This window comes from Stenella coeruleoalba (assembly GCF_951394435.1).
Source record: "Stenella coeruleoalba genome assembly, chromosome: 1".
Classification (NCBI taxonomy): Eukaryota; Metazoa; Chordata; class Mammalia; order Artiodactyla; family Delphinidae; genus Stenella; species Stenella coeruleoalba.
In genome coordinates, this window is record NC_137169.1 from 77,837,053 (window position 1) to 77,855,366 (window position 18,314).

The 18,314-nt window shown below is 35.2% G+C and overlaps 1 protein-coding gene across 2 annotated transcripts in view; it reads left to right on the top strand.

Moving 5' to 3' along the window:
• Nucleotides 1–18,314, top strand: part of PKN2 (protein kinase N2) — a 128,985-nt gene that overhangs the window by 54,807 nt on the left and 55,864 nt on the right. For both annotated transcript variants that reach the window (XM_079913503.1, XM_079913504.1), the window contains 4 exons: nt 1,427–1,581; nt 8,595–8,712; nt 9,048–9,193; nt 9,284–9,497. In XM_079913503.1, the coding sequence (XP_079769629.1) occupies nt 1,427–1,581; nt 8,595–8,712; nt 9,048–9,193; nt 9,284–9,497 (633 nt within the window). The remainder of the gene's footprint in view (nt 1–1,426; nt 1,582–8,594; nt 8,713–9,047; nt 9,194–9,283; nt 9,498–18,314) is intronic.

Below are 18,314 nucleotides of genomic sequence, written 5' to 3' on the forward strand. Positions count from 1 at the left end.
TAGAAACCTTTCTTGAATTTGAATCCTAGTTAATAACTGTAACTTCCTGATATGTAAAGTGTGGATAATATCTGTCTCAAAATGTTATTTTAAGGATTAATATGCATACATACACATTTGTGTGTGTGTATAATTATACTGTTATATATGTAAGTATACACACATACACAGTGTTTAGTATAGCTGTTTACAAGGCTTTTAAATGGCAAAGAGGCAGCATAGCACAGCAGTTATTAAGCTAGACTTTGGAACAGAACTGACTTACTACCTGTATGACTTTGGGCAAGTTTCTTAACTTCCCTGTGCTCTAGTTTTCTTTTCAGTAATATAGGTGTAATACTTGTCTCAGGGTTGTTATGAGGATTAATGAGTCAATAAAGCCCTTAGATCAGGACTTAGACCTTGTAAAGTAGTATGTAAATGATAAAATAATATTATTTTATATCAGTATCTAACATAGCATCTGTATTTTTGTAAGTTAATTAACAAATTATGTTCAAATGTTTTTGAACTAGTGACTTTTTTTTAAAGAAGTATAAAACCAAATATGAAACATATTTATTAAAATTGGTTAGTCACACCATCTTTTATTAGAGAGAGAAGGGAACCCTGAAGCACAAAGGTTAAATGACTTGCAGCTTAAGCAGTTTTCTGGTGATTACCAAGCTACTTATAACTAAACCAGGTCTATTACCCTAGTCTTGTAGCTTTATTTATTTATTTATTTTTTTAATCTAGAGACCTGGTGTGGATAAAACACAAAATAACTTCAATATGAAGAAATTTAGTTATGTGGTAGAATTATTAGATGTGTTTCAACACTAATGAATTACTGAGAATAGTGTTCTATTTTGAAGTTTTTGTTTTTGTTTCAAAGTAGAAGCACCATGGTATGCTTTATGAAAAGCAGTGGACTATACCCCCTACCATCATAGTAGAAAGCAAAATGTGAAGACTTTTATGCATACACTTAGATTATTTTCATTAATGCTAGCATTATATTTGAAGTACCCTTAGTCCTATTTATAGGTAATTATTTTAGTATAATTTGTATAATTTTGAGTATGCTTTGTTCTCTAATCAATCAGGTAATAAGTAGGGAATTTAGTTTAATTCTTAAATACGCTAGTCAAATTGATTTGATTTAATTTTAAAGAAATTGTGTTAGAAAAACTTTGGACAATGATCTAACTCAGCTTCAGACTCAATGTAGTCACTTCTGCAGTATCCCTGGCAGATAGTTCTACAACTCTACTTGAATATTTTCTTGACTTGAATTCTTGTATTTTCTGTAAGCATAAGGAGATTCCATTTAAGTGACTTCAAGCTCATCTCAAACCTTGTAATTCTTTGAAAATATTAACTTCCAATTTTAAGCAGCAATTGGTCCTAGTAAATAATTTTTAATATACTATTTAACTTACAGATTGCCCAAGGACTCCAGATACTCCCAGTAGTGACCCTCGTTGTTCCACCAGCAATAATAGACTGATGGCCTTACAAAAACAATTGGATATAGAACTTAAAGTAAAGCAAGGTGCAGAGAATATGATACAGATGTATTCAAATGGATCTTCAAAGGTAAGTACAGTAAATAAATGTAAGTGTGTATACAGTCAACCCTTGTTATTCACCGATTCCACATGTGTGAATTAACCTACCTGATAAAATTTATTTGAAACCCAACATCAGTACTTGTGGTACTTTCACAGTCATTTGTGGGCAATGCACAGAGGGGTAAAAAATTTGAGTTATCTGATGTGAACGTTCACAGCTTATGTTGAACAAGATGATACTCTTCTTGTTTAAGCTCTTATGCTGTAAACAAGTATCCTTTTCATTGCCTATTTAGTACCACATTTTTTGCGTTTTTCTGCTTTTCATGATTTTGCTGTTTAAACGTTGTATTAGGATTTCTGAGATCATTTTAGCCTCCAAATCTGTGTATTGACAATACAACAAATTGGAAACAAAAGATTTCTAAAATATTATTTTTAAAATTATTTCTACCAAAATCAATCAATAAAAAATTTTTAAGTAAAATTGTGAGTAAAGTGTACACAGGAACTCTCTACTCTCCACAGAAAACTACAACTTTCTGTAAATCTAAAATTATTCTAAAACAAAAAATTTATTTAAAAACGTTTTGGCTATAATGAGTTTTCCATCACTACATACAGATCTTTAAGAAAGGACAAATGAAAAGAGAAGACGTTCTGTCATTAATGATTGTTTGGACTAGATCTTTGGGTTCTCAGGGAATCTGGTATGGGCATGTAACTCCTAATTAAAAACCAGTGTTACGGGGAACACTTGTTACTAATAGGAATGTGTCCTTTTTCTGAGATATAATGTGGAAGAGAAAATGATAGGAACAACTGAACCGGATTAACATGAAGGTCCTTTCCAATCTAAGGTTCTATAGTTTTATAATTTGCAAAACGTCTTAGAAAGGTTGATTTATTATAAAATCCACCATTCTACTTTCAACTCATTTATCTTAAAGATTTTTGCCTCTGCAAATAAGTTGCTTCCATATTTTAATAGATCTTAAGTAATTTCAGAATAAAAGTTTTAGGTATTTCTTTTTGTTTTTTAAGTTTAGGAAGAATTTGAAATTGGGGGGAGTGGAGGGGACAGTAGGAATCTTTGCTTGGAGACAAGTACCCTATGTACCCATTCAGATGAAATTTGTGAAGATGCTGAAAAGAGAGAAATGTGTATATGTATAAGATTTTTTTAACCTTATTTATGAAAATTAGTTCAATTGTATGCCATATTTCAAAATAATTTCTAAATTATTTTTAGAGAAATGTATTTATTCCTACTTGATGTATTACTTACATGATCCGATACTTGATAGTATACTACTTCACTAACTTTGAACATTTATTATGGGACTTCAATAACTTTGAACATTTATTATGGGATGGTAGAGTTGGTTTTTCTATTGTTTTTAATATTGACCTTTAGTTTGGGGTTTTTTTTTTTTTCATTTTTATCAGATGTTATTTTGGGCTTTTTTTCTTTTTTTAAGGCAAATACTGTGTTCTTGAAACTGTGAATGCACCATATTATGCTGAGTGTTTTAAAATTAAAACACCTCTGGAGTAAGGTTTTTTAACCTACGGTTGCTGGATTAGATTGAGAGGTTCATGAATCCTTTGAAGTTATAGGAAAAGTGAGTGTGTATATTGATAAATGGATGAATAAGAGGGCCATAGGTTTCACTGTATTCTCAAAGTGGTCTGTAACCAACACCCCCACTTCCCAAATTTAACAGGTTTATGGATGTATTAAAAGGGAAATAGATAACTTACACTGTATTCTCACTGTATTCTCAAAGTGGTCTGTAACCAACACCCCCACTTCCCAAATTTAACAGGTTTATGGATGTATTAAAAGGGAAATAGATAACTTACAATAACCACAAGTCCAAAATAAACAGGGCTACTAGTAAGCCTGCTAAAACAAATAGATAAGTTCCAGTAGCCTTTTATTTTTAATTAGGAGATCCATTAATTTGAGAAGGGGTCAAGTGGAGGTCCAGAGCATATTAACAGCTGCTATAGTCTCTGAGGTAGGCCTGCCAGTTATTCTTGTCGAGATTTGGTGGTAACTGTTTCATTTCTCATCTTTAAACTTCTCATAGGATCAAAGTATATCTTTATGAGAATAGGGAAAGTTGTACATTGAAGTTATGTAGAATATTAATTTAGTCATTACGTAGTTAACAGTTTGATAACTATTATGTTGGGCTCTGGAGTATGAATATTATAAAAGTAGTGTCTTATATGTAGTAGGTACTCAACAGATAATATCCTGCTTTCAAGAGACACACTACCTAAAAAGCAGATCTCATGTATAAATAACTACAATATATAATAGTGGTATGTTCAAGTTACTTAGAAGCACAGTGGAGAAGAATCACTTAACTATCAGAAGAAATAACTAAAGTCTTAGTATAAGACTTGAAGGATGATTTAGAGTTTAAGAAGGAATTACTTTCTAGGGATAGTGATGTGGGTAAGCCCAGTATATACAGGGTAAGGAACTGTGGGATAGAGTGGCTTGCTCTAAGGATGTGCTTTCGTATGGCAATTTCTTATCTGACATACCTGAGGGTAGGTAGGATGCACTTCTAATGGTAACAGTCATCAACTCTAGCAGTTATTTTCAATGAAAGGCCATGCCCTACTGGGGTAACATCTGAATCTGCAGAAAGACACCTTTTATTTGGGAAAAGTCCTTCAGATGAATCCAACAGGACTTTTTCTGTTCCCCACCAGAAGAGCTTTAAGCACATGAAGTATAGTGAGAGGTGTAGCATAATGAAAGACAAACCAGATTATAAAGTACTTTGTACAAAATTAAGCAGTTGAGATTCTATCTTAGAAGGTGTAGGGAGTTGCTGAAAGACTTTTAGCAAAGAAAATACACGATCAGATATACAGTTTAGAAAGTTCACATCCATCTTCCTCAGACTTGAAGAATTAATTAGAGAGGGTCAAGTCTACAGGCAGCAAGTTTAAGGAGGCTTCTGTGGTAGTCCAGGTTAAACATGCTTAATGCCTTTTGTAACAGCAATGAAAGCAAAGAAGAGAGAGTCAAGCAGTTTTGGTAGAATAAATGTGTGGTGTCTGGATATGAGGAAGAAGGAAGAATTGAAGATGGTTCTTAGATTGGTTATGTGAACAGACTGATGAATGGTGGTACCCTTCACAATGATAGGTAATTCATAATGGGGAGCAAATTTAGTGATAGGTATGATTAACTCAGCTTGGCAGTAGATAGTCCTCTTCAGAACTCTGGTTATTGGATTCTGTATGATAAAATTATTACCCCTGAACGTTTTATAGCCAAAGTTAAGTTGGCTTAAGTTGGCTTCAAAAGTTAAGTCAGATATTTTCACACGCTTGTTCAAAACCCTCCAGTGGCTTCTAGCTATTTTAGAACAAAATCCAGAGTCCTTACTGTGATTCTGCAAGCTCATACATGATTTACCCCTGGCTACCTTCCAATCTTATCTTCCAAAACTCTTTCATTCTCTCTCATTACCCTCTAGCCATATTGACTACTTTGCTCTTTTGGACATACCAAGGACACTTTTACCTCAGGGCCTTTGCATTTACTGTCTCTGCCTAGATAGCTCTTCTCCCAAGTACTTTCATGGCTTTCTCTCTCACTTCATTACAATCTCTACTCAGATGCTGCCACTTCAGCAAGCTCTTCATTACTATCCTATGTAAAATAGCAACCCATGTCTTTCCTTATCCCTTTCACTGCATTACCACTACCTGAAATAACAATCAATTTCTTTATCATCTGTTTTCAACATTAGAATGTAAATTTCATGGCTAAGTAGTACCACTGGTTTTCAGAATAATCTCTGAGAAGTTGATAAGACATGCTGAAGAAATGTTTCCTGTTCATATATTCATATGACAAACTAAGCTATTTATTAATATCTGGGGTTCTTTCTAGCCTCTATCACTTTTTTTTTTCTTTTTTTAAATGCTTCCAAGTCTTTTCTTTTTCCTCATTTGAAAGTACTGGACCATCTATCTAGGCCTCCCTTTCTCAGATCTTCCAAAATTGACATATTCCAGTCTTAACCTATATTAAAAGCTCACAAAATTTTTCTGGATTCCGTCCACTAAAACTGATCCCATCTTCCTGTGAATTTTTCTGTGACTACTTTTAACATTCTGTTACATATAATAATATCTGTATCTCTTCAAACTATAAGTTTTATAGGGTAGCATTCTAACTGGTTAATCTTTGTATTTTTACTGGATGTGGCAACATTTAATTCATGCAAAGTAAGCCATAAATATGTAATGGAAAAATAAAGATAATTGGTTTATTTATTTCTGAAAGCTGTGTGTATAGTGTAGTTTATTATTTATAATATCACACTATGACTTTTAAAACAAAAAGTTATTTTTTATAAAGTAAAAAAGTATAATTTGAAAATATAAAATGTACTTGATTTTTATTTATAATTGTAAAATATTGTACATTTGAAATATAATTACTTGTAGAATGTAGTATGCTAATTACTAATAGTTAACGACTTTATCTAGTCTGTTAGTTTGAACCATATGAAATTGCTGTTTTTTTAGTTTAGAATCAGATATTGGCATGTTCATATGGTTCAACCTATATATGTAAAAATCTTCTCATAGTTTTAGCATAAAAGCCAGTATTTCTCTAATATATAAACCAGTTCATATGCTTTGGATCTAGCTTTCCTCTTCAACATATTAGGTGCGCAACACAAAAATCCATTGAATGCCTGAAAACATAAAACTGACAATAAAAATTCATTGAATGCTGGAAAGCATAAGACTGACATGTAGTAACTGTAAATTGCCTGTGATAGGTAATATCCAATGTCAGTTTTAAAAACCTTTATCATACTTTGACATCTATGTACATCTTCCAGAAATATGTGTGGGAAAAATCATTTACTTTTTAAAATGAAATACAAATGCTTCTCCTTGCACGTTGAATTGAAATAGTTAAGAAGGGCATTTCTAAAGAAGTAAATGACAGAACTACTGTCTTTTCGCATAGTGATAAAATAATAAAAGGAGTAGCTTAATTGAAAAGCATATATAAATATTTATACTTTTACATTAGAACTTCATTGAGATCCTATAATTAATCATTATTTTTATTCCTCTAAAAGAGAACATTTTAATGCCAATCATATGCTAGGCAATATAATTTTAGTTTTATCTAATGCTTACAGAAGCTCTGTATTTTAGAGAATGGTATCCCTGCTTACATAGTTTCTTCAAGAAACCTATTTGTCCCATTAAATTTGTCCCATTAAATTTGAAATACTAACTTTTTCTCTTACTCTAATCTGGTCTCAGAGAAATAGAAAAGTTATTTCATATCTTCAGTTTGATGTTCCTGATACTGGATAACAAGAGGAATTAAAAGTATTTTTATTTTAAATTTGGAAGGTTAATAGGTATATTCATAAAAGCATATCTAATGAGTCATAGACAAACACCAGATTCAAGCTAATGTTCTTAATGGTAAAGCATAATTTTAAAAAAGTATAGTGTGTGTGTGTGCTTCATGTTGTAAATGAATATTTAAGGGACTTAGTAAACTATTTAAGCCCAACTCAATGTGAAATCCAAATATTTTATTTAATAAAGAACAAAATCTGACCAGAAACTCTCTCCTAAATGAGTGACCATGGGAACAGGAGAGAAATGAAAGAAAAATTCATAAGTTTGCTAATTGCTTTTTCCTCCACTGTATATAACGTGTTTAACTAGTTATATTGGTGTTTAATGTGATATATATCAGCTTACTTTTTTAATGTGTTGTATTGGTGTTTAATGTGATATATTTCAGTTCACTATTTTTTCCTCGTATATATTGTCTCTCCCATCACAAGTATCTCCATCCTCCCCTTAATTCAGTGTCATGATGTACTGTGTGTGTTTGATTTATTGATATGATGCTGCACATCTGATGCTTGTCTCTTAGCTAGTAGTTTTGAGTCTTCTGGAGAATATAGGTTGATTGTATGCTATTTTATTTCCAAATTAATACTGACTGCCTCAGTGATAAAAGTAGAGATGCTTAAATAATATGCAAATATTGGTCTTTCTTGTGAATAAGTGCTTCCTAACTTGATGCTTAGTTTTATCATTTCTTTTTTGTGGATTGAAGCCTACTAGACTTTGACAACTAATATAACTAAGTAGGAGATGGCATTAACTTCTGTTACTTTTCTCATGAAACGTTTGAAAAAAATTGTTAGTTTTCTGTGGTTGCTGTATCAAATTATCAAAAATTTAGTGGCTTAAAACAACACAAATTTATTACATTACAGTTTCATAATTGAGAAGTCCAAAATGGATTTCACATTCTGGAGGACATAGGAGAAAATTTGTTTCCTTACCCTTTCCATCTTCTAGAGGCTGCCCATATTCCTTAGCTCGTGGCCCTCTTCCTCTGTCTTTGAAGCCAGAAACAGTGGCTCCGGTTCTTCTCATGTGACCTCCTCTTCTGCCTTCCTCTTCTACATTTAAGGACCCTTATGATTACATTGGGTCCATCTGGATAATCCAGGATAACCTCTGTATTTTGAGGTTGGGTGATTAACAACCTCAGTTCCATCTGCTATCTTAATTTCCCTTTCACATGTAAAGTAACATTCACAAGGTTCTGGGGATTGCCACATGGACATCTTTGGGTTGGGTCATTAAATGGTAAGTTTTTTTGATTCAGTATTACTGGAACTAAACTGGGAGGTAGGACAGTAACATTATTTCACTTATATCAGGACCTTTCTTGAAGTCTTTAGACATGATAGAAGTTTATTCACTATAACTTACTCCCTAACTTTTAACTAATGGAGTTGTTTTTCTTATTTTTCACCCTATCAGTTTGATGCCTTTCAAAATAAATGTATCTACCCCAAGTATATATATTATAGTGCTCACAGTATTCTTCTGACCCTTGTTTTTCACTTGCTGATGTCATTTGATCTTACTCAGAAGTTATAAAAATGGTTTATTTGTCTCTGTAGCTGCTTACCTTTTCAAACTTATTCTTAATAGGATCGGAAACTCCATGGCACAGCTCAACAGCTGCTCCAAGACAGCAAGACAAAAATAGAAGTGATACGAATGCAGATTCTTCAGGCAGTCCAGACCAATGAATTGGCTTTTGATAATGGTGATGGAACAGAGATAAATTGTCATTCTTATTATTATGGGCATGTATAGTGCTAAATAAATTTTAAGGAAAGAAGTGGTGGTTCAAAATTAAGGAGGAGGAGGCATTCTTGAGTTTTTATCTTGAGTTTTTATCTTTGAGTTTTGATGGCTAAGATGAAAGACTGTATTTTAACATTGTGTCTATTAAGTATTACTTCAGTGTTTATTGACTTTTAAGAACTAACTTTTAATGTTGTAAGAACTTATTTCTTTTTCTTGAGTTTTAATCCCTACGTATTAGAAAGTCAAACAAATGGTTCAATTAAGTTTGTTTTTTTTTTTGTCCCTCTCTAGCCAAACCTGTCATAAGTCCTCTTGAACTTCGGATGGAAGAATTAAGGCATCATTTTAGGATAGAGTTTGCAGTAGCAGAAGGTGCAAAGAATGTAATGAAATTACTTGGCTCAGGAAAAGTAACAGACAGAAAAGCACTTTCAGAAGTAATTTTAAATAAAAATTTTAACTTAATAAATATGTTAGTCAAAGAATATAACTATTTAAATGACACCATTGTCTTTTCCCTGTTTAAGGCTCAAGCAAGATTTAATGAATCAAGTCAGAAGTTGGACCTTTTGAAGTATTCATTAGAGCAAAGATTAAATGAACTTCCCAAAAATCATCCCAAAAGCAGTATTATTATTGAGGAGCTTTCACTTGTTGCATCACCAACACTAAGTCCACGTCAAAGTATGATATCTACACAAAACCAATACAGTACCCTATCCAAACCAGCAGCACTAACAGGTACGTAGCATATATCATCCTGATTTTTTTTTTATTTTTCGTGCATTTTTAATCTACATCTGGTTCTGGTTTAGTAAATGAATAAAAATGTGTTTACAGAATTTTTAAATATTGTGGTAAGTTACGCATAACAAAATTTATTATTTTAACCATTTTAAAATACACAACTCATAGGCATTTAGTATATCCAAGCTGTTGTATAACTATAACCAGTTTCTAGTTCCAGGGTATTTTCATCACCCCAGAAGGAAACTCAGTACCCATTAAGTAGTCATTCCCGATGCCTCCTTTCCCTTCAACCCCTAGCAATCACTATTGGCTTTCTGTTTCTATAGATTTGTCTATTATAGATGTTTCCTATAAATGGAGTTATATAATTTGTGGCTTTCTGTGTCTGACTTCTTTCACTTTCTGTACTGTTCAGGGTTCTTTCTTCTTGTAACATGTATCAATATTTCATTCCTTTTTATGGCTAAGTAATATTCTGTTTTACAGGTATATATCTGGTTTTATTTATCTGTTTGATGGACATTTGGGTCGTTTCTACCTTTTGACTACTGTGAATAGTGTTTCTATGAATATTTGTGTGCAGGTTTTTGTTTGAACACCTGTTTTCAGTTATTTAGGGAATATACCTAGATGTATAATTACTAGGTCATATGGTAATTTTATGTTTATGTTTTTGAGGGACCATCAAACTGTTGTCCATGGGGGCTGCATCATTTCACATCGACAGGGGTTCCAATTTCTCCACATCCTCAACAACACTTGTTATTTCCCCCCTTTTTTTTTTATTATTGCCATCCTACTAGGTCCATTATTGACAGTGAGGTAGCGAAGTTTCCAACTATTTTTGTAGACTTTCCTATTTCTCCTTTCAGCTATGTAAATTTTAGCTTCATATATTTTCAGGCTCTGTTAAGTGCATATATGTTTATAATTTTTATATCTTCTAAATGTATTGACTATTTTATCAAAATATAATATCCTTTTTCTCCTGTAACAATTTTGGATTTAAAGTATTTTGTCTGACGTTAGAGTACCCACTCCAGCTCTCTTTTGGTTACTGTTTACATGAATATCTTTTTCTATTCATTCTCATTCAGTTGATTGTGTCTTTGGATCTAAAATGAGTCTCTTTTGGACAGCATATAATTGGATCATAGTTTGGGTTTATTTATGTATTTTAATCCATTCTGCCATTCTCTGCCTTTAATTTGAGCCGTTTAATCCATATGTGTTTAAGATAATTACTGATAAAGTGTAATGCAATTCTGATGCTGACTCCCCAGAGTTAGGTCAAATTTCATAGGTTCATGGCACAGTCCCCCACAAGACTGTCCTCGTTTCAGACACAAGCTGCCAGGTTGGAGTTTCCCCAAACACTCACACTTCTGACCAACTGGCTGCAAACTCAGGGGTTCCTACTACCACCTCATGCTCAGTAATTCCATAGAACAACTCACAGAACTCAGGAAAGCTCTGTATTTACAGTTACAGTTTTCTTACAAAGGCTACAAATTAGGACCAAAGAAGAGACACTTAGGGAGAGATCTGGCAGGGTACCTAAAGTTTCCTTGCTTTCAGCATGCAGCACCCTCTGAGAACATCAATTTGTGTCCCCAGCCAAGAGTCTTACTTTAGCTGTGAGTATTCGGAATTTTTTTTGTGGCTTTATTACATAGGAGTGATTGAATCATTGGCCACTTTGATTGAAGTCAATCTCCAGCCCCCAACCCTTTTCTGAAAGACCAAAGGTCAGGTTGATATGTGGCTCAAAGCATGAGCCCTCTAACTATGTAGTTGGTCTTTATGGTATAGCCAGCGCCCATTCTGGAACTGTGTATGGGCCTACCGAGAGTCACTTTGTTAGCATAAACCCACATGTGGTCTGAGGAGTCCACCGTGAATAAGAAAGATGCTGCTATTACTAGGGAAATTGCAAGGGTTTAAAAGCTCCCTCTTAAGAACCAGGGAAATAAACCAGCCAAATTCATTATTATAGAACAAAGAAGCTTACATCGGCCGTTTTGCTAATTGTTTTCTGTAAGTCTTAATCTTTATTTTCCTGAATTCTTTTGCTTTCTTTTGTGTTTGATTGACTTTTTCTAGTTTACCTTTTTTATTCTCTCCTTGTTTCCTTTTCTGTGTGTGTGTGTGTGTGTGTGTGTGTGTGTGTGTGTGTGTGTGTTTCAAATCTTTATTGGAGTATAATTGCTTCACAATACCGTGTTAGTTTCTTTTGCACAACAAAGTGAATCAGCCACATGCATACATGTGTCCCCATATCCCCTCCCTCTTGAGCCTCCCTCCCATCCTCCCTATTCCACCTGTCTAGGTCATTGCAAACCACTGAGTCGATCTCCCTGTGCTATGCTGCTGCTTCCCACCAGCCAACTATTTTACATCCGGTAGTGTATATATGTTGAGGCTACTCTCACTTCATCCCAGCTTTGCCCTCCCACCCTATGTCATCAAGTCCATTTTCTATGTCTACCTCTTTATTCTTGCCCTGCAACTAGATTCATCAGTACCATTTTTTTTTCTTTTTAGATTCCATAGATATGCATTAGCATATGTTATTTGTTTTTCTCTTTCTGACTTATTTCACTCTGTATGACAGACTCTAGGTCCATCCACCTCACTACATATAACTCAATTTTGTTTCTTTTTATGGCTGAGTAATACTCCATTATATATATGTGCCCGATCTTCTTTATCCATTCATCTGTTGAGAGACATTTAGGTTGGTTCCATGTCTTGGCTGTTGTAAATAATGCTGCAGTGAACATTGTGGTACATGTCTCTTTTTGTATTATGGTTTTCTCAGGGTATATGTCCAGTAGTGGGATTGCTGTTTCATATGGTACTTTTATTTTTAGTTTCTTTAGGAACCTCCATACTGTTCTCCATAGTGGCTGTATCAATTTACATTCCTACCAACAGTGCAGAAGGGTTCTCTTTTCACCACACCCTTTCCAGCATTTATTGCTTCTAGCTTTTTGTTTGTTTTGTTTTGTTTTGTTTTTTTTGCGGTACACGGGCCTCTCACTGTTGTGGCCTCTCCCATTGCGGATCACAGGCTCTGGACACGCAGGCTCAGTGGCCATGGCTCACAGGCCTAGCCGCTCTGCGGCATGTGGGATCTTCCCAGACCAGGGCACGAACCCATGTCCCCTACATCGGCAGGCAGACTCTCAACCACTGTGCCACCAGGGAAGCCCGCTTCTGGCTTTTTTGATAATGGCCATTCTGACTGGTGGTTGGTGACACCTCATTGTAGTTTTGATTTTCATTTCTCTAATAATTAGTGGTGTTGAGCATCTTTTCATGTGCCTCTTGGCTATCTGTATGTCTTCCTTGGTGAAATATGTATTTAGCTCTTCTGTCCATTTTTTAATTGGATTGTTTGTTTTTTTGATATTGAGCTCCATTAGCTGTTTGTATATTTTGGAGATTAATCCTTTGTCTGTTGTTTCATTTGCAAATATTTCTCCCATTCTGAAGGTTGTCTTTTTGTCTTATTTGTGGTTTCCTTTGCTTTGCAAAAGCTTTTAAGTCCCATTTGTTTATTTTTGTTTTTATTTCTTTTTCTCTAGAAGGTGGGTCAAAAAAGATCTTGCTGTGGTTTATGTCAGAGTGTTTTTTCCCATGTTTTCCTCTAAAAGTTTTATAGTGTCTGGTCTTACATTTAAGTCTTTAATCCACTTTGAGTTTATTTTTGCGTATGGTGTTAGGGAGTGCTCTAATTTCATTCTTTTACATGTAGCTGTCCAGTTTTCCCAGCACCACTTATTGAAGAGGCTGTCTTTTTTCCATTGTATGTTCTTGCCTCCTTTGTCATAAATTAGGTGCCCATATGTACGTGGGTTTATCTCTGGGCATTCTATTCTATTCTACCATTGATCTATATTTCTGTTTTTGTGCCAGTACCATAGTGCCTTGGTTACTATAGCTTTGTGCTATAGTTTGAAGTCAGGGAGCCTAATTCCTCCAGCTCCGTTTTTCTTTCTCAAGATTGCTTTGGCTATTCAGGGTCTTTTGTGTTTCCATACGAATTGTAAGATTTTTTGTTCTAATTCTGTGAAGAATGCCCTTGGTAGTTTGCTAGGGATTGTATCGAATCTGTAGATTGCTTTGGGCAGTATAGTCATTTTCACAGTATTGATTTTTCCAGTCCAAGAACATGATATATTTCTCCATCTGTTTGCGTCATCTTTGATTTCTTTCATCAGTGTTTTATAGTTTTCTGAGTACAAGTCTTTCTCCTCCCTAGGCAGGTTTATTCCTAGGTATTTCATTCATTTTGTTTCAGTGGTAAATGGAAGTGTTTCTTTAATTTCTCTTTCTGATTTTTCATTGTTGGTGTATAGGAATGCCAGAGATTTCTGTGCATTAATTTTGTGTTCTGCAACCTTACCAAATTCATTGATTAGTTCTAATAGTTTTCTGGTGGCATCTTTAGGATCTTCTATGTATAGTATCATGTCATCGGCAAATGGTGACAGTTTTACTTCTTCTTTTCCGATTTGTGTTCCTTTTATTTCTTTTTCTTCTCTGATTGCTGTGGCTAGGACTTCCAAAACTATGCTGAATAAGAGTGGTGAGAGTGGACATCCTTGTCTTGTTCCTGATCCTAGTGGAAATGCTTTCAGTTTTTCACCATTGAGAATGATGCTTGCTGTGGGTTTGTCATATATGACCTTTATTTTGTTGAGGTACATTCCCCCAATGCCCATTTTCTGGAGAACTTTTATCATAAATGAGTGTTGAATTTTGTCAAAAGCTTTTTGTGCATCCATTGAGATGATCATATGTTTTTTATTCCTTAATTTGTTAATGTGGTGTATAACATTGATTGATTTGCATATATTGAAGAATCCTTGCATCCCTGGGATAAATCCCACTTGATCATGGTGTATGATCCTTTTAATGTGCTTTTGGATTCTTTTTTTTTTTTTTTTTAAGTGGCAGTAAAAAATATATGTGGTCAACATTGTTACTTTCACTTGCAAATAAAAGAGTTGGGATGTATAGAAACCTGTTCTTAACTTTTTATCAAGAGTACTTATAATCAAATTAGTCCCATCCAGGCTTCTGCAGGTCTGGAATTTTCTTTCCACTGGATAGGAGTATGTGGTGGGAATTCCAGTTAACATTTTTATTAAAAAAAAAAAAAAAGAATCAGCATAGTCAAGTTGTCTTAGTGTTAAGGATTTCTGTTTGCTAGTATTATGATCATCAGTGATATTGGTCTATAATTTTATTTTTTTGTGATATCTTTTTCTGGTTTTAGTATCAGGGTGATGGTGGCTTTGTAGAATGAATTTGGGCGTGTTCCTTCCTCTGCAATATTTTGGAAGAGTTTGAGAAGGATCAGTGTTAGCTGTTCTCTAAATGTTTGATAGAATTCACCTGTGAAGCCATCTGGTCCTGGACTGTTGTTTGCTGGAAGATTTTTAATTACGGTTTCAATTTCATTACTTGTGATAGGTCTGTTTATATTTTCTAATTCTTCCTGGTTCAGTCATGGAAAATTGTACCTTCCTAAGAATTTGTCCATTTCTTCGTGGTTGTCCATTTTATTGGCATATAGTTGTTTGTAGTAGTCTCTTATAATCCTTTGTATTTCTGTGGTATCAGTTGTGATTTCTCCTTTTTCATTTCTAATTTTATTGGTTTGTGTCCTCTCTCTTTTTCTTCATGAGTCTGGCTAAGGGTTTATCAATTTTGTTTATCTTCTCAAAGAACCAACTTTTAGTTTTATTGATTTTTGCTATTGTTTTATTCATTTCTATTTCATTTATTTCTGCTCTGATCTTTATGATTTCTTTCCTTCTACTGACTTTGGGTTTTCTTTGTTCTTCTTTCTCTATTTGTTTTAAGTGTAGGGTTAGATTGTTTGAGATTTTTCTTGTTTACTGAGGTGAGATCGAATTGCTATATAAACTTCCCTCTTAGAACTAACTGCTTTTGCTGTGTCCCATAAGTTTTGGGTCATCATGTTTTCATTGTCATTTGTTTCTATGCATTTTTAAATTTATTCTTTGATTTCTTCGGTGATCTCTTGGTTATTTAGTAGCGCACTGTTTAGCCTCCATATATTTGTGTTTTTTCCAGGTTTTTTTTCCTGTAATTGATTTCCAATCTCATAGCGCTGTGGTCAGAAAAGATGCTTGATATAATTTCAGTTTTCTTAAATTTTGCGAGGCTTGATTTGTGACCCAAGATGTGATCTGTCCTGGAAAATGTTCCATGTTCACTGAAGAAGAAAGTGTATTCTGCCACTTTTGGGTGGAATGTTCTATAAATATCAATTAGATCCACCTGGTCTATTGTGTCATTTAAAGCTTGTGTTTCCTTATTTATTTTCTGTTTGGATGATCTGTCCATTGGTGTAAGTGGGGTGTTAAAGTACCCTGCTGTTATTGTGTTACTGTCGATTTCTCCTTTCATGGTTGTTAGCATTTGCCTTATGTATTGAGGTGCTCCTATGTTGGGTGCATAAACATTTATAATTGTTATATCTTCTTCTTGGATTTATCCTTTGATCTTTATGTAGTGTCCCTCCTTTTCTCTTGTAACAGTCTTTATCTTAAAGTCTATTTTATCTAATATGAGTATTGCTACTCCAGCTTGCTTTTGATTTCCATTTGTATGGAATATCTTTTTCCATCCCTTCACTTTTAGTCTGTATGAATCCCTAGGTCTGAAGTGGGTCTCTTGTAGACAACATATATATGGGTCTTGTTTTTGTATCCATTCACCCAGTCTGTGTCTTTTGGTTGGGGCATTTAATCCATTTACATTCAAGATTATTATCGATATGTGTGTTCCTATTACTGTTTTCTTAATTGTTTTGGGTTTGTTTCTGTGGGTCTTTTTCTTTTGTGTTTCCCACCTAGAGAAGTTTCTTTAGCATTTGTTGTAAAGCTGGTTTGCTGGTGCTGAATTCTCTTAGCTTTTTTTTTCTCTCAAAAGCTTTTGACTTTTCCATCAAATCTGAATGAGATCCTTGCTGGGTAGAGTAATCTTGGTTGTAGGTTTTTTCTCTTTCATCACTTTAAGTGTATCATGCCCATCCCTTCTGGCCTGCAGAGTTTCCACTGAAAAATAAGCTGATAACCTTTTGGGGATTCCTTGTATATGTTATTTGTTTTTCTTCCCTTACTGCTTTTAATATTTTTTCTTTGAATTTAATTTTTGTTAGTTTGATTAATATGTGTCTTGGTGTGTTTTTCCTAGGGTTTATCTTGTATGGGACTCTCTGTGCTTCCTGGACTTGGGTGACTATTTCCTTTCCCATGTTAGGGAAGTTTCCCACTATAATCTCTTCAAATATTTTCTCAGACCCTTTCTTTTTCTTTTCTTCTTCTGGGACCCCTATAATTCGAATGTTGGTGCATTTAATGTTGTCCCAGAGGTCTCTGATACTGTCCTCAAGTCTTTTCATTTCTTTTTCTTTATTCTGCTCCTTGGTAGTTATTTCAACTGTTTTGTCTTCCATCTCACTTATTTGTTCTTCTGCCTCCGTTATTCTGTTACTGATTCCTTCTAATGTATTTTTCATTTCAGTTATTGTGTTATTCATCTCTGTGTGTTTGTTGTTTAGTTCTTCTAGATCTTTGTTAAACATTTCTTGTAGTTTCTCAATCCATGCCTCCATTCTATTTCTAAGATTCTGGGTCATCTTTACTATCATTACTCTGAATTCTTTTTCGGGTAAGTTGCTTATTTTCTCTTAATTTATTTGGTCTTGTAGGTTTTTACCTTACTCCTTCATTTGTGACATATTTTTTTGGCATCTCATTTTTTTATTATTATTATTAGTGGGATTGTGTTCCTGTCTTACTGGTTATCTGGCCTGAGGCTTCCAACGCTGGAGTAGGCTATTGGGTAGAGCCGGGTCTTGGTGTTGAGATGAGGATCTCTATGAGACCTCACTCTGATGAATATGCCCTGGTGTCTGAGGTTCTCTGTTTGTCCAGTGGTTTGGACTCAGAGCTCCCACTGCAGGAGCTTCCACTCGACCCTGGGCTCGCAAATCAAGATCCTGCAAGCTGTGTGGGGTGGCAAAAAAAAAAAAAGTAACAAAGTAAAAAATAAAATTAGACTATGAAACTAACAGATATGTTATTAGAAAGAATGTAAAAATAAAAATATAGATGAATCAACACCCAGAAGGTACATCAGTACCACAATCATAAAAAAGAGGAGGAGGGAAAAGAAATAAAAAAAGGGGTGGGGGGCGTGGGAGGCCTTGGCTGTGGAGAGTGGGGCCTAGGCAAGGGTGAGGTTTGGGCAGTGGGTGGGGCCAATGCTCAGGACCCAAAGGGCTAGAAAAGGCCCTGGGGGCTGTGGGGGGTGGAGCTTAGGTTCAAGGAACAGAAGGGGCCCAGGTATGTCCCCCACCCCTGGCCTCAGAGGTCAGGGCACCTCACCGGGGAGCCCAACAGGCTTCCTGCTCAAGTGGGCAGGACAAATGCCCTCTCCTCTCCTGCTCCTCCAGTCTGGAGTCTGGGAGGGCCCCTCCCGCTTGCCTCTCCTGATCCCCCCATCCTCCCTCCTATGCCCCCAAGGACCCACATAGCCTGGAGGGGCCCTGGAGGGCAGGTGATTGGCCTGGGAGTTCAGCAGGCTCCCCAAACCTGAGTGGGCTGGCCAATTGCCCTCCCTCTTCTCCCGCTCCTCCCAAAGGGCACCTCCTGCCTTCTTTTCCTTTCCTCCCCTTGGCCTCCTTCCTATGCCCCCAAGGACCCAGGCAACCTGGAGGGGGCTTTGAGGGCAGGGGATTGGCCTGGGAGCTCAGCAGGCTCC